This window comes from Meriones unguiculatus, chromosome 4, assembly GCF_030254825.1.
Source record: "Meriones unguiculatus strain TT.TT164.6M chromosome 4, Bangor_MerUng_6.1, whole genome shotgun sequence".
NCBI lineage: Eukaryota > Metazoa > Chordata > Mammalia > Rodentia > Muridae > Meriones > Meriones unguiculatus.
Window position 1 is genome coordinate 83673639 of NC_083352.1, and position 20671 is coordinate 83694309.

At 46.0% G+C, this 20671-nt stretch overlaps 1 protein-coding gene across 2 annotated transcripts in view; it reads left to right on the forward strand.

The window, feature by feature from the left end:
* The window catches only part of Tmem132d (transmembrane protein 132D), a 605099-nt gene that overhangs the window by 137646 nt on the left and 446782 nt on the right, over positions 1-20671 (forward strand). For both annotated transcript variants that reach the window (XM_060382291.1, XM_060382292.1), the window contains exon 2: positions 11314-12199. In XM_060382291.1, the coding sequence (XP_060238274.1) occupies positions 11314-12199 (886 nt within the window). The remainder of the gene's footprint in view (positions 1-11313; positions 12200-20671) is intronic.

The following is a 20671-nucleotide window of genomic DNA, read 5'->3' on the forward strand; positions in this document are numbered from 1 at the left end:
CAAAACAAAACAAAACCACATTGGAAAAAGCTGGAAACCTTGCCTGGTCTTAGGTATACTATAGAAAAGGGTCCTTTGTCTTGTTCCTAATAAGAAATTCCCTCTTGCATGTGACTACCCTTTCCTTTCATCCCCGTCCTTTCCCCCTTTCTCTCCTGCTCTGTCCTTTATCCTTTTCGGAAATATGGTGTATGGGCTAAATCACTCCAAATGACTTTGCCCTCAGCAAACACAGGAGACAGTTGTTTGTGTTTATTTTTTTAAGCTGCTCAATCCCTGAACAAATTAAATATGAATATAAACAATTTAAATACTGATGAGATGTGACAGTCCGATAGTTTTAATATAAAGCCACTTAATGACATTATTTTTTTTCCTGTATGCTGAGAGGTTTCAGAAGAGTGCTGGGCATCAGGCTACTTTCCTAATGGCTTCCAGATCTACAGTCAGGTAGTAGATGTGTGCATGGAGTCCTCTGCTCACCTTATATTCTCGCTGATGACGCCAAGGCAAGATGCTTAGTTCGGGCCTGGGGCCACTGACAGCTGGCCTGTGTCAGCCTCTAGCACCCTCTATTTCCCCATTTTTTTCCTCTTTTCTTTTTAAAAGTTTCATTCCCAGGAGAGATGGAGCTAGACAAGGGTGTAGGTACAAAGAACAAAACAAACAAAGAAACAAACAAGCCCACAGCGTTCATTTCGAGGGGAATTAAGAAAGTTTATTCTGGAATCGAGTATGAGTGGCCACAAACTGGATACAGATTCCGATCTGTGCCTGTTCAGCTTTTGTTGTTGTTTGTCAACACTGGTTGGAGAAACCTTGGAAGATGGAATCTGAATTGAGGAATTGCCTCCATCAGACTGGCCTGTGCAAAAGTCTGTGGTTACCATGTTTGGGCTGCTAATTGATGTGGGAGGGCCCAGCCCACTGTGGGCTGTTTCACGCCTAGACAAGTGTCCTTGGATATAAGAAAGCAGGCTGAGAAAGCTAAAGGGAGCAAGCCTGTATGCAGTGTCCAGGTTCCTGCACAACTTTTCCCCACGATGTATTAGAGCTATAAGCCGTAGCCAAACCTCAGCCCCTAGTTGGTTGTGTTTAGTGTTTTATCTCAGCCTCAGAATTCACATTATGCAGGGCGGTGGTGCACACCTTTAATCCCAGCACTTGGAAGGCAGAGGCAGGCTGATCTCTGTGAGTTCGAGGACAGCCTGGTCTACAGAGTGAATTCTAGGACAGCCAAGGCTACACAGAGAAACACTATCTAGAAAAACAAAAACAAACAAAAGCAAACAGACAGAATTCAGACTTAGGACAAGGTTCCCCCAAATTCTACATCCCAGTAGAACTATTTCATGAAGTTTTTAAAATAATAGAACAAAGGCAGTCATGAATTAAGATACTTTTCAAGTTCATTTAGAAAACCTAGGGTAGATAGGGAAATCTCTGCTATTGACCTCGGGCATATCTGACAGCAATCTTAGCTTCGGAGTTGGGAGAAGGTAGGGGTCTGTTTGTTAGAAGATTGACCTGATGCATCACAAAGAAAAAAAAAAGAATAAAGTAACACAAACAATTCACTTATTAAGTATGAATAAGGTATATGGAGTGATCAATGGGTTTCTTAGAAGTTATTTAGAAGAGTACAGTGACGCCTGCATTTAGACAATTGAAATCTTATGCTGTGAATAAGTTTGTGTAATAAAAAAGAAAAGATGCTATCTCACACAGAGGCTGGCAATAAATGGCTGTTGGGGTGCTAACGTAGCTTAAGATAATTTGGCCCTTTATCTTTGTGCTCACTGGTGTTCTAACCAGTCAGCCAGTCTTGTGGGACAGTTAACACAGGTAGAGATTGTTTTTCTGGGAGTCTCAGCCACAAAGTTTTCCCATCCAAAGCAAGAAACTTCAGGTTCTCTTCCTGCAGTGGTCTGGAGCTCGGTGTGGTTGTTTGTGTAGACTTCTCATGGGATCTTTGACTGGCTGCTAATTTTTCTCTTTACAACTGGCACTGCACAGAACATTTTCGAAACATTTAATTTTGCAAGTACATAATTTTGTAAGATGACATAAATAGGCAAGCAGAAGAGGACATGCAAGCTATTTTGTGTGTTGTTGAATGGTCCTTTCCAGGAACAGCGACTCTCCATGCATCCCTTGAGCTCTGAGAAGAGAGCCTTGTATCTGATTCTTGTCAACTTTTTTCCCGTGATTCAGAGACTATTACATTTCCCTATACACACACAAAATGCCAGTGTTGTGTGGCCACTTTGATTATCAATGGAGCCTGGTCCTTACCCTCTCATGGAGAGGGTGCCCATAACTCACTTCCCTGGCAGATCCTTGACCTATGTGGCCAGTGCATTCACACTCCACACTTAATTTATCGTTTTTGTTTTGTTTCTGTTTTTGGTGTCTTGGGGGATTATACCTTTGAGCAATAATGTCAGCTCCACATGACTGAACTACTGTTCCTGAGTGTCCTCTGTGTACATATAATCACCAGCTGCATTAGAGGGGAGCCTTTGCTCTCAGACCCAAGTGTCTCTATTCCCTGGGTGGGGTGGCTAGAGGTAGTGATGAGAGCATATAGTATCTGTTTTCACAGCTTTCACATAAGGATTGGATGCTCTGTGTGGTGTTGGGATCTATGGACACTACACAGATTTGGTGTTATCTGCATTGATGCTTAAAAGGAAACTGTACCTGGAGGGGGAACTCAGTGTTTGGAAGAGCCGGTGAAACTTGCTGGGTGAGCATACAGGTACGAGTTCAGATCCTCAGAAACTGCAAAAATTGGAAATCTCAGTGCATCTGTGGTGGGGTAGGCCGTGGAGACATGAAGATCTCTGAAAACTTAGCCACTTTCCTTCTTCTCCGAACCTGTTCTGGGCTCTTCATGGTGCTTACAGATGTGTGGAAACATCTTGCAAGCGTTCATTTCCTAGTCTGCTCTGCAGTTTCCCCTTCCTACAGAGCCTCAGCCTCCTGAGGCTAAACAGACATGGCTCCCGAGGGCCCTGGATCTGCAGCACAGTGTGACACTGACACTTGTAAAAAGCCCAGTGGAGGAATTAAGACAGGAATGTACTTGACCTTGTTATATATAACTTCAGCCTCCAGAGACACGCGTTTTTAGCAAGTTACTTGCGATGCTAGGATGCTCTGCACACTGAAACGTACAGTGGCAGGGGCTACGCCCTGTGTGGGTTGCCTTCCTCACTGTGTACCCTGAGAGGCTTACGTAAAGCACCAGCTTCCTTCGTTATTCAACCTACAGAGCTGTCTGTAGAGCTGAAGACCAGCTCTCTTCAATGAATCTAGTGGTTCAGGAGAGTGTCTACACTAACCATGCCGTTCCCCATCTGTGAGCTCATTCTGATTAGGGTCAGGGTGGCCGTGGAGAAGTCTTTTCTCACCTTGTGCTCTGGGGATTCCAGACAGACTGTGACTGGCTGGGCTGGTGCTTTCTCAGTTAAAGGGTACTAGATGGCCCAAGTGTGTCCACCACCTCTACACTGGCAGAGCACCCTATGGCAGAGATGAGGTATCAGAACGTGCCATCCTCACTCTCAACCTAAGGCCTGGGGGTGGCCTAACTTTTACCTACATTGCCCACATCTGAGGCCCTTAGATTGGGAGAACATATGTTTATTCTGCATGGCACTGCAACATGATACCTTGTGTGTGTGCTTGTGCATGCATGTTGTATAGTATGTATAAACGTGTGTATATAATGTGTGTATTCTGTTTGTGTGCATTTGTGTGTAGTGTGGCGTGTGTAGTGTGTAATCTATGTGTGTTGGTGTATAGTGTGGTGCGTATATTTGTATGTGCCATATAGTTTGTGTTATGTAATGTGTGTGGTGTGGTATGTGTGTTATATGTGTTTAAGTATGTGGTGTGTTGTATGTGTTTGTGTAGTTGGGTGTTCCCTGGGTTTGTGCTCTTTGGGTGGAATACTACTTAAATTACTATTTAAAAATGCAAAATGCTTGAGAACAAAATAGCTTCTGAGATCACATAGCAGCTCATCGAGGGCCAAGTTGCTTAGCGCTCAGTTTGATTTAGACGATCTGATACCTGTGTGGTTTTGGATGAGTCACCTACTGTCTCTGGTCCTACTTACTGTGAAGTGAGGGAAAGAAAAATGCCCCCCTGAGTAGGCCTTCAGAGGCTTGCCTTCTTCATTCATGGCCAAGGAGCCACCAAACAAGGGGTTAGCAAATGTGCTGTTACTGTATGAATAATTCTCCAGGGAGGGTAAAGGGAACTGGCACACTCCAGGTTCTCCAGTGTGACTCACCCAAACAGAGAAATATCGGATATTCTGCATCAAGGTGGAAGGCTGGTTGGGCAGAGGTGAGTGAGGATGACCCATGGGTGTGTGTGTGTGATTGGGGAGGAGCCATAAAGGGGTCCCCTAACATGGCAAAGGCCTAGAAGCTGTTTTCTCTGAGGTCTGATTAAGGAAGAAAGAGTGCCTGGTGGGATGGAAGGACATGCAGGAGAGAGGGAATGTCATGGGCAGTGGAAAAGCACTGTCCCCAGGCTGAGAATGGAGAATGGGGTGACCTGGAAGGTTCTAGACGCTGAGCTGAGGAACATTACATTCCTTGCTCTTGCACCCTTCCAGATCTCCTGCTGGAGTTTTACCCTCTCTTCCTCAAATCCCCATAGGGTAGGGGACCTACTGGGCTGCACATGTCCCCACTCACAGTTGTTAGAGTCATTGCTGTTTCCATCACATTGAGTCAGTGGCCTGGGTGTATGGGTAAGCATGTCCTTAAGGCTCAGATGCTCCTGGCAGAGAAGAGCCATGGCTTTGAAATGCTGGCTGTGGGTTGATGATACTGTTACATGGGAATCTTTTAACCTCTTGTGTGTCCTTGTTAGCTTCAGTTGTCTACTTGACCCAGCCCATATCAAGCCCCTTGGGAAGATGGAACCTCAATTAAGGAGTTGCTCAGATCGGATTGGCTCATGTCTGTGTCTGCTGAGGTTATTGCCTTAATTGATGATTGACATGGGAGTGCCCAGCCCCCTGTGGGTGGCACCATCCCTAGGTATTAGATCTGTACTGTATAAGAAAGCGATCTGAGCATGAGACTGATGAACAGTGTTCGTCATGCTTGCTGCATCTGATCCTGCCTTGACTTCCTTCAGTGATGGATTGTGACCTGTGGCAGATTTCTGTCCTACATCAATGCTGCCTTTGATGAGGACAAAACTCAGGAAAAAGCCCTGGTAGTTGAGCATCCTGAGTAGCATGACCTTTAGTCTCTGACTCAGATGATGGTAAACTGGTTGGATCCCCATCTCTCTCTTTCTATCCATGGGGGATGGATTCTATAAGCCTCTCAATTGCCACAAATCTGTAAACCCCCCTCCCATTTCTTCTATAGGACAGAGGAAACTGAGTTACTGATAGGTTCTCCAGGTGGCTCAGGCCTTTGCTCTGACAAAACCAGACAGTTCTGTCAGATTGACTCTTGAACACAACATGAGAGGGGCTGCCAGGATTAGGACCAAAATTATGAGGTGTCCCATATTTACTGCATTTTAGACGACAGGAAAGTGATATTTATGTATTATATTTGTTTTCTCTTTTTCTTTCTCTCTCTTTTTCTGACACAGGGTTTTTCTGTGGAGCCTTGGCTGTCCTGGACTCACTTTGTAGAACAGAATAGCCTCACACAGAGATCTGCCTGCCTCAGCCTCCCTGAGTGCTGGGATTTCAGGTGTGGATCACCATGCCTGACTTTGTCAGCTTGCCTCATGGGGGATTTGTACTTACCAGAAACTGAACCAGAACTGGGTCCTTGTGTGTGTCAGGAAACCTGGATTGTGCTGTTCTCTGCATGGGATGTGTGAATCCTACCGGCTTCTCAGGAATTCACAGTGTGCAGGACCCAGATTGTACCTCCTAGCTTACCCCAGCTGGTCTTTTATCTACAGACATTTTCCCCAAGTTGTTCCTTTCGGACCATCAAAGGGAAGAATAGAGTTCTGTGTTTGGGTGGCCATCTTCCTTGTTTCTTATATGTATTACTTGAGGAAGCAGTGTTGTCTCAACAGTGTAAAGATTAATATAAAATGTCTATGACTGCCCCTGGTGAGCAGGACACGTCCCATTATATCACAGCCATGATGCCCAAATGAAAGCTGATTATTTGTCCTAATGGCCCACTCATTTGCTGTTACTATGCTCTGCTCCTTATTTGACACTTGGCTTTTTTGTTTGTTTGTTTCTTTGGTTGGTTTTTCAAGAAAGAATTTTTCTCAGTAGCCCTGGCTGTACTGGACTCACTTTGTAGATCAGGCTGGCCTTGCACCCATAGAGATCTGCCTGCCTCTGCCTCCTGAGTGCTGGGATTAAAGGCCTATGCTACCATGCCTGGCAGACACTTGGCTCATTTTTATGTGAAATAAGACAGCATTCTTAGGTGATAGAAGGTGTCTTTCTGGGAACTGGAATGCAGTGGGTGTCACAGTAACAATTCTGGGCATTGTAAAATGAGTTGGCTGCCATTTTGTAGATTATAAGGTGTGGAGAGGGAGAGAGGCAAAAAGTGAGAGAGATATGGAAAGGGAGTAGAAAGGAAGGATGGAGAAATATGGAGGAAGTGAAGGAGGGAGCGGCCTGTGGAGAGGGCTCAGTTAGGAAGGAGCTTCAAGCTTCAGTTGCTACAGAAGCTTGAAGAGGAGAGTTAGGATCCCAGATGCCATAGAAGTGTTGGGTGGGCTTGGAGGCTGGCCTGCAAGTGTGCTGTGCAGAAGATAAAGCAAGCAATTAGCTATATAAACATACCATCAAGTTCTGGGGCCATCTGAGAGACCTTGGTAGAAAATGATTGAGGAGACTCTCCTGCGGGCCTCAGGCCTTTGCACACATGTGTATAAACACATATCCTCCCATACATGCAAACAAACACACAGACACACACCATATATACCTAATATACACAGACACATGCAAAAGAAAAAAGAAAAGGGGATTGTGGTGGTTAGAAGAGAGAACCTCACCTGAAGAATCTCTCCATTATGTTGGCCCGTGGACCAGCATTTTTGTGATTAATGATTGATGTGGGAAGGCCCAGCCCCTGTGAGTGGTGCTGCCCTGGGCAGGTGGTCCTGGATGGTATAAGAAAGCAAGCTGAGCAGGGCGTGGTGCGGCAGGCCTATAATCCCAGCACTCGGGGAGGCAGAGGCAGGTGGATCTGTTTGAGTTCGAGGCCAGGCTGGTCTACCCAGAGGAGAGCCAAGGCTACATAGAGAAACTCTGTCTTAAAAAACCAAAAACAAACAAACAAACAAACAACAACAAAAAGAAAGCAGGCCAAGCAAGCCAGTAAGCAAGGTTGTCCCATAGCCACTGCTTAAGTTCCTGCTTCTAGGGTCCTCTCTTGACTTCCCCCAATGGTAGACTGTGAGCAGTAAACAAAGGTGAAACAAAGCCTTTCTGCCATAGACCTGTGAGGTGGCACTAGGACAGGGAGGGAGAAAGAAAAGCAAGCCACCTGGGGGCTGTGGGTCTTGGTGAGACATTTGTAGGCTGTAAGCATCGGATCTTTCACCATGGTGGTTCGAGAGCTGAAGCTGGAGTTATTTCCCCTCCGATGCCCGGCTGTGACCTTTTCTTGCTTTACTATTTTCCTGAATAGTATTAGAGGACCCAGTGTGGTTGACCTGGTGCTGTGTAATTAGCTGCACAATTAAGTTTTGTGTCCCTGAGCAGCAGGGTCAGATGTTCAACAGGGAGGTTCGGGAGGCCTGGGTGCCCAGTGCTGATGCCCGTCCTGCTCTCTTTTGCACTTTTGACCTTTTGGCAGTTTCTAGACTGCATGGTGAGCTGGCTTGAGGCTGCCCAAGGCAGTTGCTCTGGGAAGTGTCAGATGTGTTTTGAATAGTCAAGAGGAACCTTGGATGTAAGGTGTCCCTTTAGGAATTTCATGGCCCAGGGAGGGTCCTCTTCTCCCAAATCCCTGTCAGCGGGATTATGTGGTGCTTTCAGTGGGATGGAAGCATTGGCAATCCTGATTACAGTCATGGTGTGAAGAAAAGGTCTTGCAAAACATTTAACCTGTTTGCATACCCGCCTGTTCGTTTGTTATCAAATATTTACTGAGTGCCTGTTGCTGGATGCGCCCCTTAAGACCTCAAGGGGGGACACATGAGACCCCTATAAAACGTCATGCACCCTGCTGGTCTGTAGAAATTCACAGAGAAGCTCAGAGAGATGTGGGATATTTGTGCTGTATAGGACACATGTGGGGACTGGACCCTGAGTCCCCACACACATGAGGTGTGCTATCAGTGCTCCAGAAAGATCGGTTTTACAGCAGACATAGCCAGGGGCAGGATGGGATTGTAACAGGGCTGTTGTGGGGGAGAGAGAAGGGAGGAAGGAGGGGAAGGAGAATGCATCCAAGGGGAGGGAGGAAGCAGGAAGATCCTCTCAGAGAACTCACAGAAGATGCCTGCTTGTTCTTTGTGCTGACATTTAGATAAGGAAAGCCAGGTTTGGGGGGAAAACACAAATCAGGAACCTTTTCCAGAAACATTAAAACACGAAGCACTTCACTGGGTAAGGCATCTTGTTAGGCTTATGTTAGTGACTTTACACATTTCTGTGACAAAACACCAGACAAAAGCTACTTAAGGGAGGAAAGGTTTAGTTGGACCCACAGTTTGCGGCCTCATGGTCCATCACTGTGAGAAGGCATAGTGGCAGGAGCATGGGAGAGCTGGTCACGTTGCATCTACGGTCAGGAAACAGAGGGAGATGAATGCCAGTGCTCGGCTCACTCTTTTTTCTAAGCCCATGGGACTTAGGGTGGGTCTTCCCTCTGTTAAACATTTCTGGAAACATCCTTACAGACACCACGTCCACGGCAACTCTAAATCCCTCAAGTTGAGAGTCACAATTTCAACATTCATGGAATCTTGATGTTTAAGACAAATGTTTCCGTGTGTGTATGTACGTGTTGATAAGTATGTGGGCACACGTGCTTGGATGTGCACAGGCTTGCTGTTGGTGTCTTCTTCCATTGCTGTCTACCTTACCAAGGCAGGGTTTCTTGGTGAAGTGGCACCCACTAACTTCCCCAGCGTTATGATCTGTAATGATGCAGTGGGTGGGGGAGGGGACCGTCGGGGAGGGTACCATGGCGGGTCCGTGCCAAGGTGTAACGCCCCTCACCGAGGAATTACTTCATGCAACATGTCTGGTATAAAGAAGGTTTTTTTTGGGGGAGGAAGGGAGAAGAGTGAGGGCCTGGAGAAGGTGGGTAGATTCAGTGAGTGAACCATGAGGGCAAAGAGAGACAGAGAGGAGAGAGAGAGCAAGAGAAAAAGAGAGAGAGAGAGAGGCGGAACAGAGCAGAGAGAAGCTGGAATAGAGAGAGATAGAGCTGGGGTGGCAGATGCCGTTATATCTCACACACACACGTGGCGCACATGGCGGCAGCCGGCGATGACTTGAGCAATCTCTAGGACCCTGAGGTCAGGCTAGCTAAATTGCCTGTATGCTAATACCTGGCCTAGGTAGCCAGATTGCCTCCAGAGATCTCCTGATTCTACTTTTCAAGTACTGGGATTACAGACAGGCCACCACGTCCCTCTGACTTTTTCATATGAGTTCAAGGGAATCTGAACTGCAGCCTTACACTCACAAATACCTAATCCCCCGAGTTATCTTCCCAGTTTGTATATTTTGATATTTGGAAAAGAAATTCACATCAGTTAGGGTGTAACCTATAGAATTACTGTTTGGGCCAGCCCAAGTATGCATGTATTAACAGTTCCAGATAGTTCGTCTTAACATAAAGGGGAGACTCATCCTGCCCTGAGCTTGGTGACACTATACCAAGAGATTTTTGTCATTTTGTGTAAATGGGCTTGAATACAGGTGTCTGTCAACCTGGAATAGATGTAAACTTGTTTGCAGCATGCTTCTGTGTTCTCAGACTTGGACAGCAGTTTTGGTTTACTCTCTGAAGTGAATAAGGTCAGTGCCTTGCTGATTGTCCCACGAGCTGCAAGTGGCAAATCCAGGGACAGTCTGTCCCCGATGGGCCTGATAGATGTAGGTCCAGACTTGAGATGGCATTGTGCTTGGGGGTGCTTTCACAGGGGCCACTGACGCTGAAGCAGATTGTTGGAGGGATGTCAGTGACATTTCCAAAGAACCAGGGATCATCACGTGACTGGTACTGTTGTGGCCTGCAGCAAGGCTGGTACAGCTGTGCCTGGACTGTCAGGGCTACTCAAGCCAGTAGCTTCCTGTTCCAAAGCTCTCTAAATGGCTGCTGTGGGTTGTGTAATTTCTTTGTCTGGATTTTTTATTATGGAAAATAAGGCAAACTGTAAAAATAACATGTTGGATTTTTTTTTAACCCCCAGAGGGAGAATATGTTCCCTAAAGAGAAAAGAAAAAATGTTTTTTGTTCATTGGCAGCAGAACGATCTTCACAGGTCATGAGTGTAATGAAAGGTACATGCTGCCTCATATTCTTGGCTTGAGGGTCCAGGCTACTCAAAGGACCCTGTGGTCAGCATGGTGTGGTCACCCTCTTTCTTGTCTCTGGAGGTCTCTCGCCAACTCAGGTTCCACTTCTCCTCTCTCTACCCTTCGATTCACTCCAGAAGGTATGGCATGTGACTGTGGTCTTTTTGCTACATCTTTTGTCATTTCTGGACATATGGGGGCAAAAAGGTCACTCCCAGTCCAGTTTGTTCTACCTGATTGGTCAAGGGAAAACCCATAGTTTATTTGATGAGATGGTAGTTCTTTTTCAACCCTTACTGACATCCCCTCTAGCAAAACCAAGAAACAAAAAAAAACTAAAATGCCAGAGGTCCATATCAGGAATCATCTACAATCTCTCCCTACCTTAGTTTTTGAGACAGGGGACTCTCCTGTCTCCATCTCCCCAGCCCTGGACACAGGCAAACTGACATGCAACACTGTCCTTTTTTTTTTATTATTTTTATTTTTTTGTGAGCTCAGTCTTTAACGGCTGAGCCATCTCTCCAGCTTGCTCAGCTCCTTTTTTTAATAGGGATTCTGGAAATTGGTATTTCTTTCTACCTGCTTGCATGGCAAGCACTTTGTCAACTGAGCCAGCCATCTACCCAACCCTGTTACGTGTATTTTCCATACACTGATTTGATTCAAAGAAGAAACACTGGATAATTCATAATTGCATCATGGGTCTAAAGGTGGGGGTGGTGGGTAGTTACCGACGTACCCTCCAAGTCTATAAATCCGGGGTCCCAGGATCGCTAACACCTGCCCTCGGTTCCTCCCAACAGTGACGGAAGGCCGAGGGATCCTGGAGAGCATCCAGAGGTTCTCCCTGCTTCCCACCTACCTCCCGGTGACGTACCACATCAACAACGCCGATGTCTCCTTCTTCCTGAAGGAGGCCAACCAGGACATCATGCGCAACTCCAGCCTGCAGTCTCGGGTTGAATCCTTCCTGATCTACAAGTCCAAGCGGCTGCCGGTGCTCAATGCCAGCTACGGGCCCTTCTCCCTGGAGCAGGTAGTGCCCCAGGACTTGATGCTGCCTTCTAACCCATTCGGATTCACCAACGCATTCTCTCTGAACTGGAGGCTGAAGGCCTACATCCTCCAGGAGAAAGTCTACCTGAGCCATCCCAAAGTGCAAGTGCTCTTCCACATCGTGGGCCGAGACTGGGATGACCGCAGGGACGAGAAGCTGCCCTGCCTGAGGGTCTTTGCTTTCCGAGAGACCAGAGAGGTTCGGGGCAGCTGCCGTCTGGGTGGGGCCCTGGGGTTGTGCGTGGCCCAGCTGGAGATGCTGCCGGGCTGGTTCAATCCCCCGACGGTGGTGTCCGGGCGCAGGAGGCCCACAGAGCAGCCAGAGGGGAGCCCCGTGGAACTGTATTATGCCGTTCAGCCAGGGGATGAGCGAGGTGACTGTGCCAAGGAGGACTTGAGGAAGGGTGGTGGCGCTGCGGCGGGCCACAATGATGTCGATGAATCTAGCCCCCCTTTGCACCGAATTGGGAGTGTCTTTCTTCGGGAGACCCCCAGCAATCCGCCTTTGAGGGATCTGCGTTTGGATAGCAACGTGGCCGTTCATTATGTTCCCAAGACTGTGAGACAAGGAGATGTGCTCACCTTCCCCATCTCCGTCTCCAGGAACTGCACGGAGGATCGCTTCACACTGAGGTGAGCAGGTTCTCTTATCTGGCTGCGGCAGCCCTGGGGGCCCAGCCACGCTGTTACGCCTCTAGCGAGGATCTGCCTGTAGATCTTCACGTGCCCGTGAAGTATAAGGGCTAGTTTGATGGTTCCAGTTGGTTACTCGAGAATGGGCATGGTGTCGTGGGGGTGACCATGTCCACAGGTGCATGAATATGGAGGACACGGGTCAACTGTTCTTGTCTTTCCCCAGATGATGCTCACTCTGGATTTGAGAAAAGGTGTCTCACTGTCCTGGCACCTGCGGGTTAGGCTAGTTGGCTGACCGGTGAGACCTTAGGATCCTCTTTTCTCTACCCTGTAGCATTGCTGGTCACTGAACCACGAATCTTTATTGCTATACCCTGTTGATTTACATACATTCTGGGAATCAATCTCAAGTCCTCATGGTTTCACAGTGAACACTTTGCTGACTACGCTATCTCATCAGCTCAGAAAATAGTCTTTATTTTTTTAATATTTATTTTATTTTTAATTGTGTGTATGTATCTGTTTGAGTGTATGCATATGAATGCAGTACCTGCAGAGGCCAGAGGGGGGCATCAGATCACCCTGGAGCTGGAGTAATGGATGGTTTTTAAATGTGGATTTTAGGAACTGAATTAGGGTACAGTGAAAGAGCTGCAAGGGCTTTTAACTGCTGACCCAACTCTCCAGAACCATCAAACATTCTTTTTAATATTAATGAAACATCCAGGCTGTCACAGAAGAGTCAAGGAGGCTGTTGGGATCCCTTGGCCTTTGTGGAGGGTTTACTGACAAGCTTCAGGCCACTGAAGGTTCCCCAAATCAGCTACTTCACAATTAGGTCTTTAAACACCTCACAGTTTCAGCGAAACTGCAAACTCAGTTGCGACAGTTGTCAGGGAGGAAGGAGAACATGGCTTTGCCAACTCAGAATCTATTCCAGACAGGCAGGCTCTAAGTATAAAGTGGTACCAGCCTTAAAGTTATCACTTTGTTTCTCCCTGGAAATAGAATATGCTGTTTAAAAAAGAAATAAAAGAGCATAAAGGGTGGAGAATATACGGTAGGATCTTGGGTGTCTTATGTAAGGTTGTAGCAAAGAGGAGACATTTAAAGGAAGCACTGTACACTTTAGAAAAACGCTCTGAAATTCTTTTTGGAATACAGTATGTAAAAAGAACTTGCCTGTGTCAGTTGTGATATAACTAAAGACTTTAGCTCCATGTTCAATGTAGGTGAATTTGACTGTATTAATTAGTTGGGACAAATACTGTTGGCCGAAAAGCAGTGTCTCTCAGCATGACGTGACTTGGCCTGCTGTGCAACACATTACTTGTTTTCTTCTTGCTTTTTCAATTTAGTTTTATCTTTGCTTCTGTGTGTGTGAGTGTGTTTGTGTGTGCATACCATATGGGTGCAGTGGCCACAGATCCCTGAAAAGGGCATCAGATCCCCTGGATCTGGAGTTATCCATGGTGTGAACTGTCTGATGAGGGTGCCAGGAACTGAACTGTGGTCCTCTGCTAGAGCATCAAGTACTTTTAACTCCTTAGCCATCTCTCCAGCTCCCAAAATATTAATTTTATTGTGACACTTGAGAATATGAATGTAACTGCATGTGGGATCCATGCTGCCTGTGGGTTTTCACGTTCATTAGCTACTAACCTGATTTCAGCATCTAGATCTCTAGCTCCTCTCCCTTTCTTTGTTTCTTCTCTTCTCTCTCTCTCTCTCTCTCTCTCTTCCACTCTCTTCTTATGTTTTGTTTAGGGGTGGTGAGCTGAAGGAAGCAAGTCATTCTTTTGCTTTAACTCACAAATTTAAGTTGAGTTAATTCTGAACTGGCATCGGGGGTTCCTTTTATGATTTTGACTGAAGCAGTAGACATTAGTGAACAACATTTGTCTAATGATTGAATTTGGCTAAAACTGGAAGGTAAAAAACCTTGGCTTCGTGTTTTGTGCATCTGGGGATTAGCTAAAGGGGCGGGTGATGGAGAGAGATCTGTAGAGCTGTGGCCACACTTCTGCTTCATTTTGCCCCTGTCTGGCAGATTATGCTGCGGCTGGCCACAAGCCCTCCCCATGCTCTGCTAGTGTGTGCTTCAACTTCCAAATTCAACAGCCTTATGTAACATCTTTAAAGGTACCCGATTATAGAGGAACTACTTTGTTTAGAAACCATGGCTTTAGAAAGAGGGAAGGGCTCGGGCTGGAGAGATGGCTCGGTGATCAAAAGCCCTCACTGCTCTTCAAAGGTCCTAAGTTCAATTCCTGGCACCGGCACCCACACCCACACGGAGGCTGACAACTGTCTGATGCTGTCTTCTGGGGTGCAGATGTGCATGCAGACAAAGTACCCATATGCATAAAATACAGAAATAAATAAACCTAAAAAATAAAAAAAAGCCAGGCATGGTGGTACCTGCTCTTGCCCCAGAACTTGGGAGGCAGAAACAGATGAAAATCACTGAGGCCAGCCTTGTCTACATAGTGAGTTCTAGGACAGCCAGGGCTACATAGAAACCCTGTCTGCATAAATAAGTAGATAGATAGATAGATAGAGAGAGAGAGCTAGATAAAATAAAAGTAAAAATAAATAATAAAAGGGGGCCTCTGCTATAATACATACCATCCTCTCTTGGGTCTTCATGCTGCTCACTGACTGGTGGTTGGATTCCTGGGCCAGAGGAGGAATCTCACTGTCCCCTAGTTTTCTAGGCTTTTCTGGAAACACCTCTTTGTGTGTTTGTGTGCTTCACAAAAGCTTGTTATCCTGTCATCATCTGTGATACAGTAAATATGTTCCCTGGAGTCCTTAGAGGGAACAGCTATCTTAGCTCTCCAATAAACCCAAGAGGCATCCCCATTGCTGGGCCACAGAGCCCATGGGGTTAGGCTTAGGCCTTTGCACATTCAGAAACTAATACAGAGCATGCTTGTAGGCTTGTTAGCTCTAGTTGTAAGTCACAGATTAGGTGATTTCAGATACAGAGAAAAAATACACTTATTTAGAATCCATTCATTATTAATCTAGTTTTAAGATTTTTTTCTTTTTGGTAATTATTTTTACATTATATTTAATGAAATGTATCTACTCTACATTTCCCCTTTCAACTCTCCACATATCCCCACAACATTCACCCTCCCAACATCATATGCGCATAGGGTGGTGTCATCCACTGGAGCTAGAGAAAGCTACCACTAAGATCATCCTCAAAAAAAAAAAAAAAAAAAAACAAAAGTGGCTCTCCTTCCCCCAGCTGCTACTAGTTCCTCAGTAAGGGGTCAACCTCATTCATGCTGGGATTTTTGACTACATTGAAGTTGTACAGGTAACCACATCCTCATGGGGGCAGCAGCCATGTCACGCTCAGACCACAGCATTTCACAGCTCTCCGCCCCTTCTTCTGCTTCTTACCTCCTTCGTGCCTCCTCTTCTATGATGTTCCCTGGGCTTTGGTGTCTGCCTGCTAAACATTGGAGTAATATACTCCAATCTCAAATGGACCTAATCTGTTTATTTAAGTAGACAATTTAAGCTTGAACCTGGTGATGGGGTGGGATTGTCATTTGAATCTCCACAAATAGGGTTAGGCTTATCTGTGTTGGTGACCTCATAAGAGATGCTGTGGAGAATGTCTGAGGGGGTAGACTTTCTATTCTGGGTACCAAATTATAAGTACGTTTTAATGAGTGCTCTCTCTCTCTTTCTCTCTGTATCTCTCTGGCTCTGTCTCTCTCTGTGTGTGTAGGGGTGCAGGGGTGATTCTACCTGAGAACAAGAAAGCCCCAATAGACAGCTGGTTGTCTTATAAAAATCTTTCTAACCCTGCTGCTCTAGTCTTGAAAGCCCCTGTTGTAGAAGAAAAGCAAAGCACTTTCATTTCATGGACATCCACGTTCCTTTAAATCTCAGAAAATGTTTTCCTTCCCATGAATGGCTGAAGCACCCACAGCGCTTGTGCCCTTTGCTCTGAGGTCCCACTCACCATTCTCTTTCCCATCTCTCTCCCCATAGAACATAGGGTTCAGAAACTCAGATTGCCCAAATGCCAAACTGGAGATGAACCCAGGGACCCTTATTGTCCCTCTACACCAGCTGTCCCTTTATCTTTCCTGCATAGAAACTGAATTTCTAGAAAGCCCTGATCCTCAGGTTGGAATGGGGCTGGAGCCAAATATTTATTCAATGCCAAGGGGACAGAGACCAGAGCTATAAAAGGCAGAACTAAGACAAAGCAGGGCTTTTCCCAAGGGCCATTCTCAAGTCTATTGAATGAAGAGATTCCACTTGATGATAATGATCATTATCAAAGACCACTTACAGCCTGCAGAGGGCTCTGCACTTTGAAATACTAAATGCCCAAGAGCTCTTTGACAGCCTTGTACCCACCACTCTGTCAGATTTAAGACGCTATGGGAAATGGGGAGATGGCTCATATAGGAAAGAGTCTGCCATATGAATACAAGGCACCAAGTTTGATCCCTGGCACCCGCAAGAAAAAAAAAACCTCATGTATGGTGGTGGCCAGCTAATCTAGCTGAATTAGCATGCCTCACGTTTAGTGGGAGAGAGTATCTCAGTAAGGTAGTTAGCTCCCAAGAAACGACACCTGAGGCAGATCTCTTGCCTTTCATGCACAGACATGCACAAGTGTGTGCAACCCCCCCCCCCCACACACATACATAAAAAATGCAGGGATGCACATAAATGTTAATTAAAGCTGAAATATGAAAATTTCTTTGAATTAAGCCGTTTCAGTGGGTTTTCTTGCCAAGAAAAGACCTATAAAAGAAAAAGCAAGGGCATGGAGAAACACTATTTGACCTGTGATTAGGGAGTCATGATTGGGATGTGTCTGGGATACCTTTTGCGTGGTTTATTAGTCAGGGTTTTCTAGGGGAACAGAACCTATAGAACACACACACATGCATACAGAATAATTATATTTAAAGGGAATTTATTAGAATGGCTTACAGGCTGGGGTCCAGCTAGTTCAACAATGGCTGTCTACCAATGAAAGGTCCAAGAATCCAGTAGCTGTTCAGTCCACGAGGCTGAATGTCTCAGCTGGTCTTCATCTTTGTACACACCAGAATCCCCATAAAGTGTGTAGGCTCTAATACAAATGAAGGCATGCATTTGCCCACAGGAGCAAGAGCAAGCAGGCAAAGAGAACAAGCTTCCTTCTTCCATGTCCTTCGTATAGGCTGCCAGCAGAAGGTGTGGCCTATATTAAAGGTGGATCTTTCCACCTCACCTCAAAAGATCTGGATTAAAAGTAGCTCTTCCCATTTCAAATAATTTTATTAAGGAACATCTCCCTCACAGGTGTACCCAACTGCTCGGGTTTTAGTTAATTCCAGATGTAGTCAAGCTGCCAACCAAGAACAGCCATCACAGGTGGCAAGCTACTTTGCAGAGGACTTGGGGCTTTAGAAAATGATGCGTTGCTTTGCAGTTGGCCTTGCCTTCATTCATTCTCCCAGGGTTCCTATGAGTTGACCTCCATCTAGCAGGAAATCTCTTGTTCTAGTTAAGGTGGAGGAAACCAAGATGCATCCCAGAATATTTCTAGTTGTAGTCTACACCATGACTAACTTAACAAAAGTTAAGTAAAGGCTTCCTGGGTAGTTACTGAGGGACTCAAGAATTAATAACGGAGGAGGAGTGTTGACAGAGCTGGGGCCCAGAAGCTGGTGTGGACATGCACCTCTCCCACTTGTCATCATGAGTCTCTCATCAGCGCCCTGCCATTGCTGTATCCTGCAAAGGCCCTCGCTAAGTCCCCTGACCTTGAATAATTCCTTGCCAGCTTTGAGGAGTGGAGGGGAGACAGGCATGGCTTTTGTAAGGAGAGTTAGCACCTAAAATTACCTTTATGAAGGACACACAGGCAAGGCATTTCTTTCTTCTAAAATTGGGGTCAGGGCTCTAATGAAGAGGAGGACATGTCCAGACCAATCCTGTAAATGCCTAATGGCATCTGTTAAACTCCTACATCCTAAGAGGGAACATCATTTGGGCATGGCTGGGGTACACTGGCCATGCCAGAGCATGAGAATGCACACTACCCTTTTTAATGGCCCAGCCTCTCCATTTACTACAGCAAAGAGATCAACCAACTATAGGCGGTGACCACTCTGATCAGGGAATCCGAGTGCTCTCCAGAAGAGGGAGTGAAAACTAGGTCACATGACAGATGTCTGCTACAAAGTATTGAGTCGCTGTCCCAGGCATGAGGCGACTGGAATTGGCAATAAATGACGATGATATTACTTATCATGATAATTGTGATGGTGATAATGATGACCAAGGTGATAGTGGTCATGATGGTGGTGGTAATAATGACGATGGTAGTGATGGTGAAGATGAACATGATAGTGATGATGGTAACAAGTGTAGTGGTGGCAGTGATGATGATAATGATGATGGTGACAGAGTGATGCTGATGATCGTGGGGATGGTGGTGGTGGTGATTATGATAGTCATCGCCATGATAGACGATGATGATGGAAATAGACCCTACACAGGTGTAACTCCACATTCTTTTTTTTTTCTTGTGCATATAATGATGCCCAGGCCTGTCTTTCTATGTGAACTTAGCCTTGTATTGCACTGAAGGCAGCTGTGTGTGGTCTGTGCCCACCAGAATCCCCAGGACTAACAGAGTACACACTCAGGACACTCCCACTAAGGAATGTAGGAAAAACACATTTGAGTGGTGCAAGTTTCTCCTCCTGTCTGTCTGTCTGCAACCTCTAAGAGAAATGGAAGGCGGTTGAAGAATAGAATCACGGCAGACTTCTGTGAGAACCAGCGAGCGCAAAGGAGAACTCTTCATCCACAATCTTTTTGTGCTCTAGAAAGTGAGTCAGAGTAGCTTCTGGGGCCTCTGTGGGAGATGAATTCTATTTATTTAATTCTTATTTATCCAGAAAGAGGGGCAGAGAAAACAGCATGAGTGGTGGGAACAAAAGTAGTTACTGGGGGGGGGGAGAGGTAGCTATATGAAAAATAGTGGCCCTTCCTGGTACTTCTGGTGTTACATTAGTCATTGCCAAAAATGGCATTTTCAGATACAAAGCATTGTATTTGCTCATTGGGACCCTGGGAAAGCTTAAGAAAAATAGCGCAGCTCATGAGGTCAGGCATTGTGGGTACCTGCCTGAGCACTGCTTCCAACCCCGTGCATCTTGGAAGGGTCCTTGAAACTCACTGAGCTCCAGTTTCTGGGCTCTTTCCTTGTTTAGGTGTTATAGAGCATAAAAACAAAGAGCAAGGAGGACCTCAAGCACAGGTTGGCAATGGATTCAGATTTTCAGCTCAGTTCAGCTGGCCATGAAATGCAGGGTGTCAGGGGAAATGCAAACAGACAACTTAAGGTCACTTTGAACTCCCAGCATTGATTCGTTTTGAGAGTCCGCTGGTAAGTACATAAGTAGCAGGTTTCCTCTGACTTAAACTTCAAAGAACAAATACAGAAAGGAGCATGCTGGAAGCCGCTTAGGAGGCATGTTCTTTGATAATAACTCGGGATGTATCCAGCTAGCGTATTCCAGGGTGAGATGCTACAATGAGCTGAGTCTCAGCTTCCTTTCCCTTCCCTCCATATGAAGATATAAAACACAAATTTATTTTTATTTTTCCGATTTTATATGTGCACATGTGTTCATGATATTTTTGCATGCACTGATGTGTATGTGGGTACACATACATGTACATGTATGTGGAGACCCAAGGTTGAGGTTATCCTGTGTTGTCCTTCTGTTTATTCAAACCCAGAGCTCCCCAATAGGCTGGACTAGTCAGCAAGCTTGCTCTAAGGATCCCCTGTCTCTGCCTTCCAAGGCTGGAATTACTGAAGGGCTGGCATTTATGTAAGTTGTTGGAATCCAAACTCAGTCCTGATGCTTGCATGGCAAAAGTTTTAGCCATCAAGCAGACCCCAGCTCTTTAGATTTATTTTTAAAATGTAACGAAAGCCATATTATCAGGTGTGGGGGGAGACTATGGGCAAAGGGAGAGACTGGGGAAGGGAGACTAGGGCCAGGGTTGGCTAAAGAAGGAGCCAGATGTCTCACCTCCTCTCATCAGACCCATGGAGTCTTCTTCCTGTAATCTCATGCAGAGGAAATGAGACTGCTGGATTGGAAATGCCTATATATGTTTGGACACTCCTCCCATTGAGGAACAGGGCCAGGTCCCTCTTTCATCCTCACTGGCCTCTGTGCCTAAGTCATGGGGAAGAACGGTGCAGATGAGCTGACAAGTAAGGTCAAACAGTACAGCAGAGCAGAGCCCGAGCAGCTGGCATGAACTGGATAACCTCTCTGTGTGCTGAGTGTAGGACATCACTGGGACTCCAGCCATTCCTCTGTCCTCCTCAACTGGCTTCTTTCCCAGGGACCCTCCTACAGCTGGAGACCAGTTCTTTGACTGTTCTCTGCTCTAGCTTTTTTTCTCCTT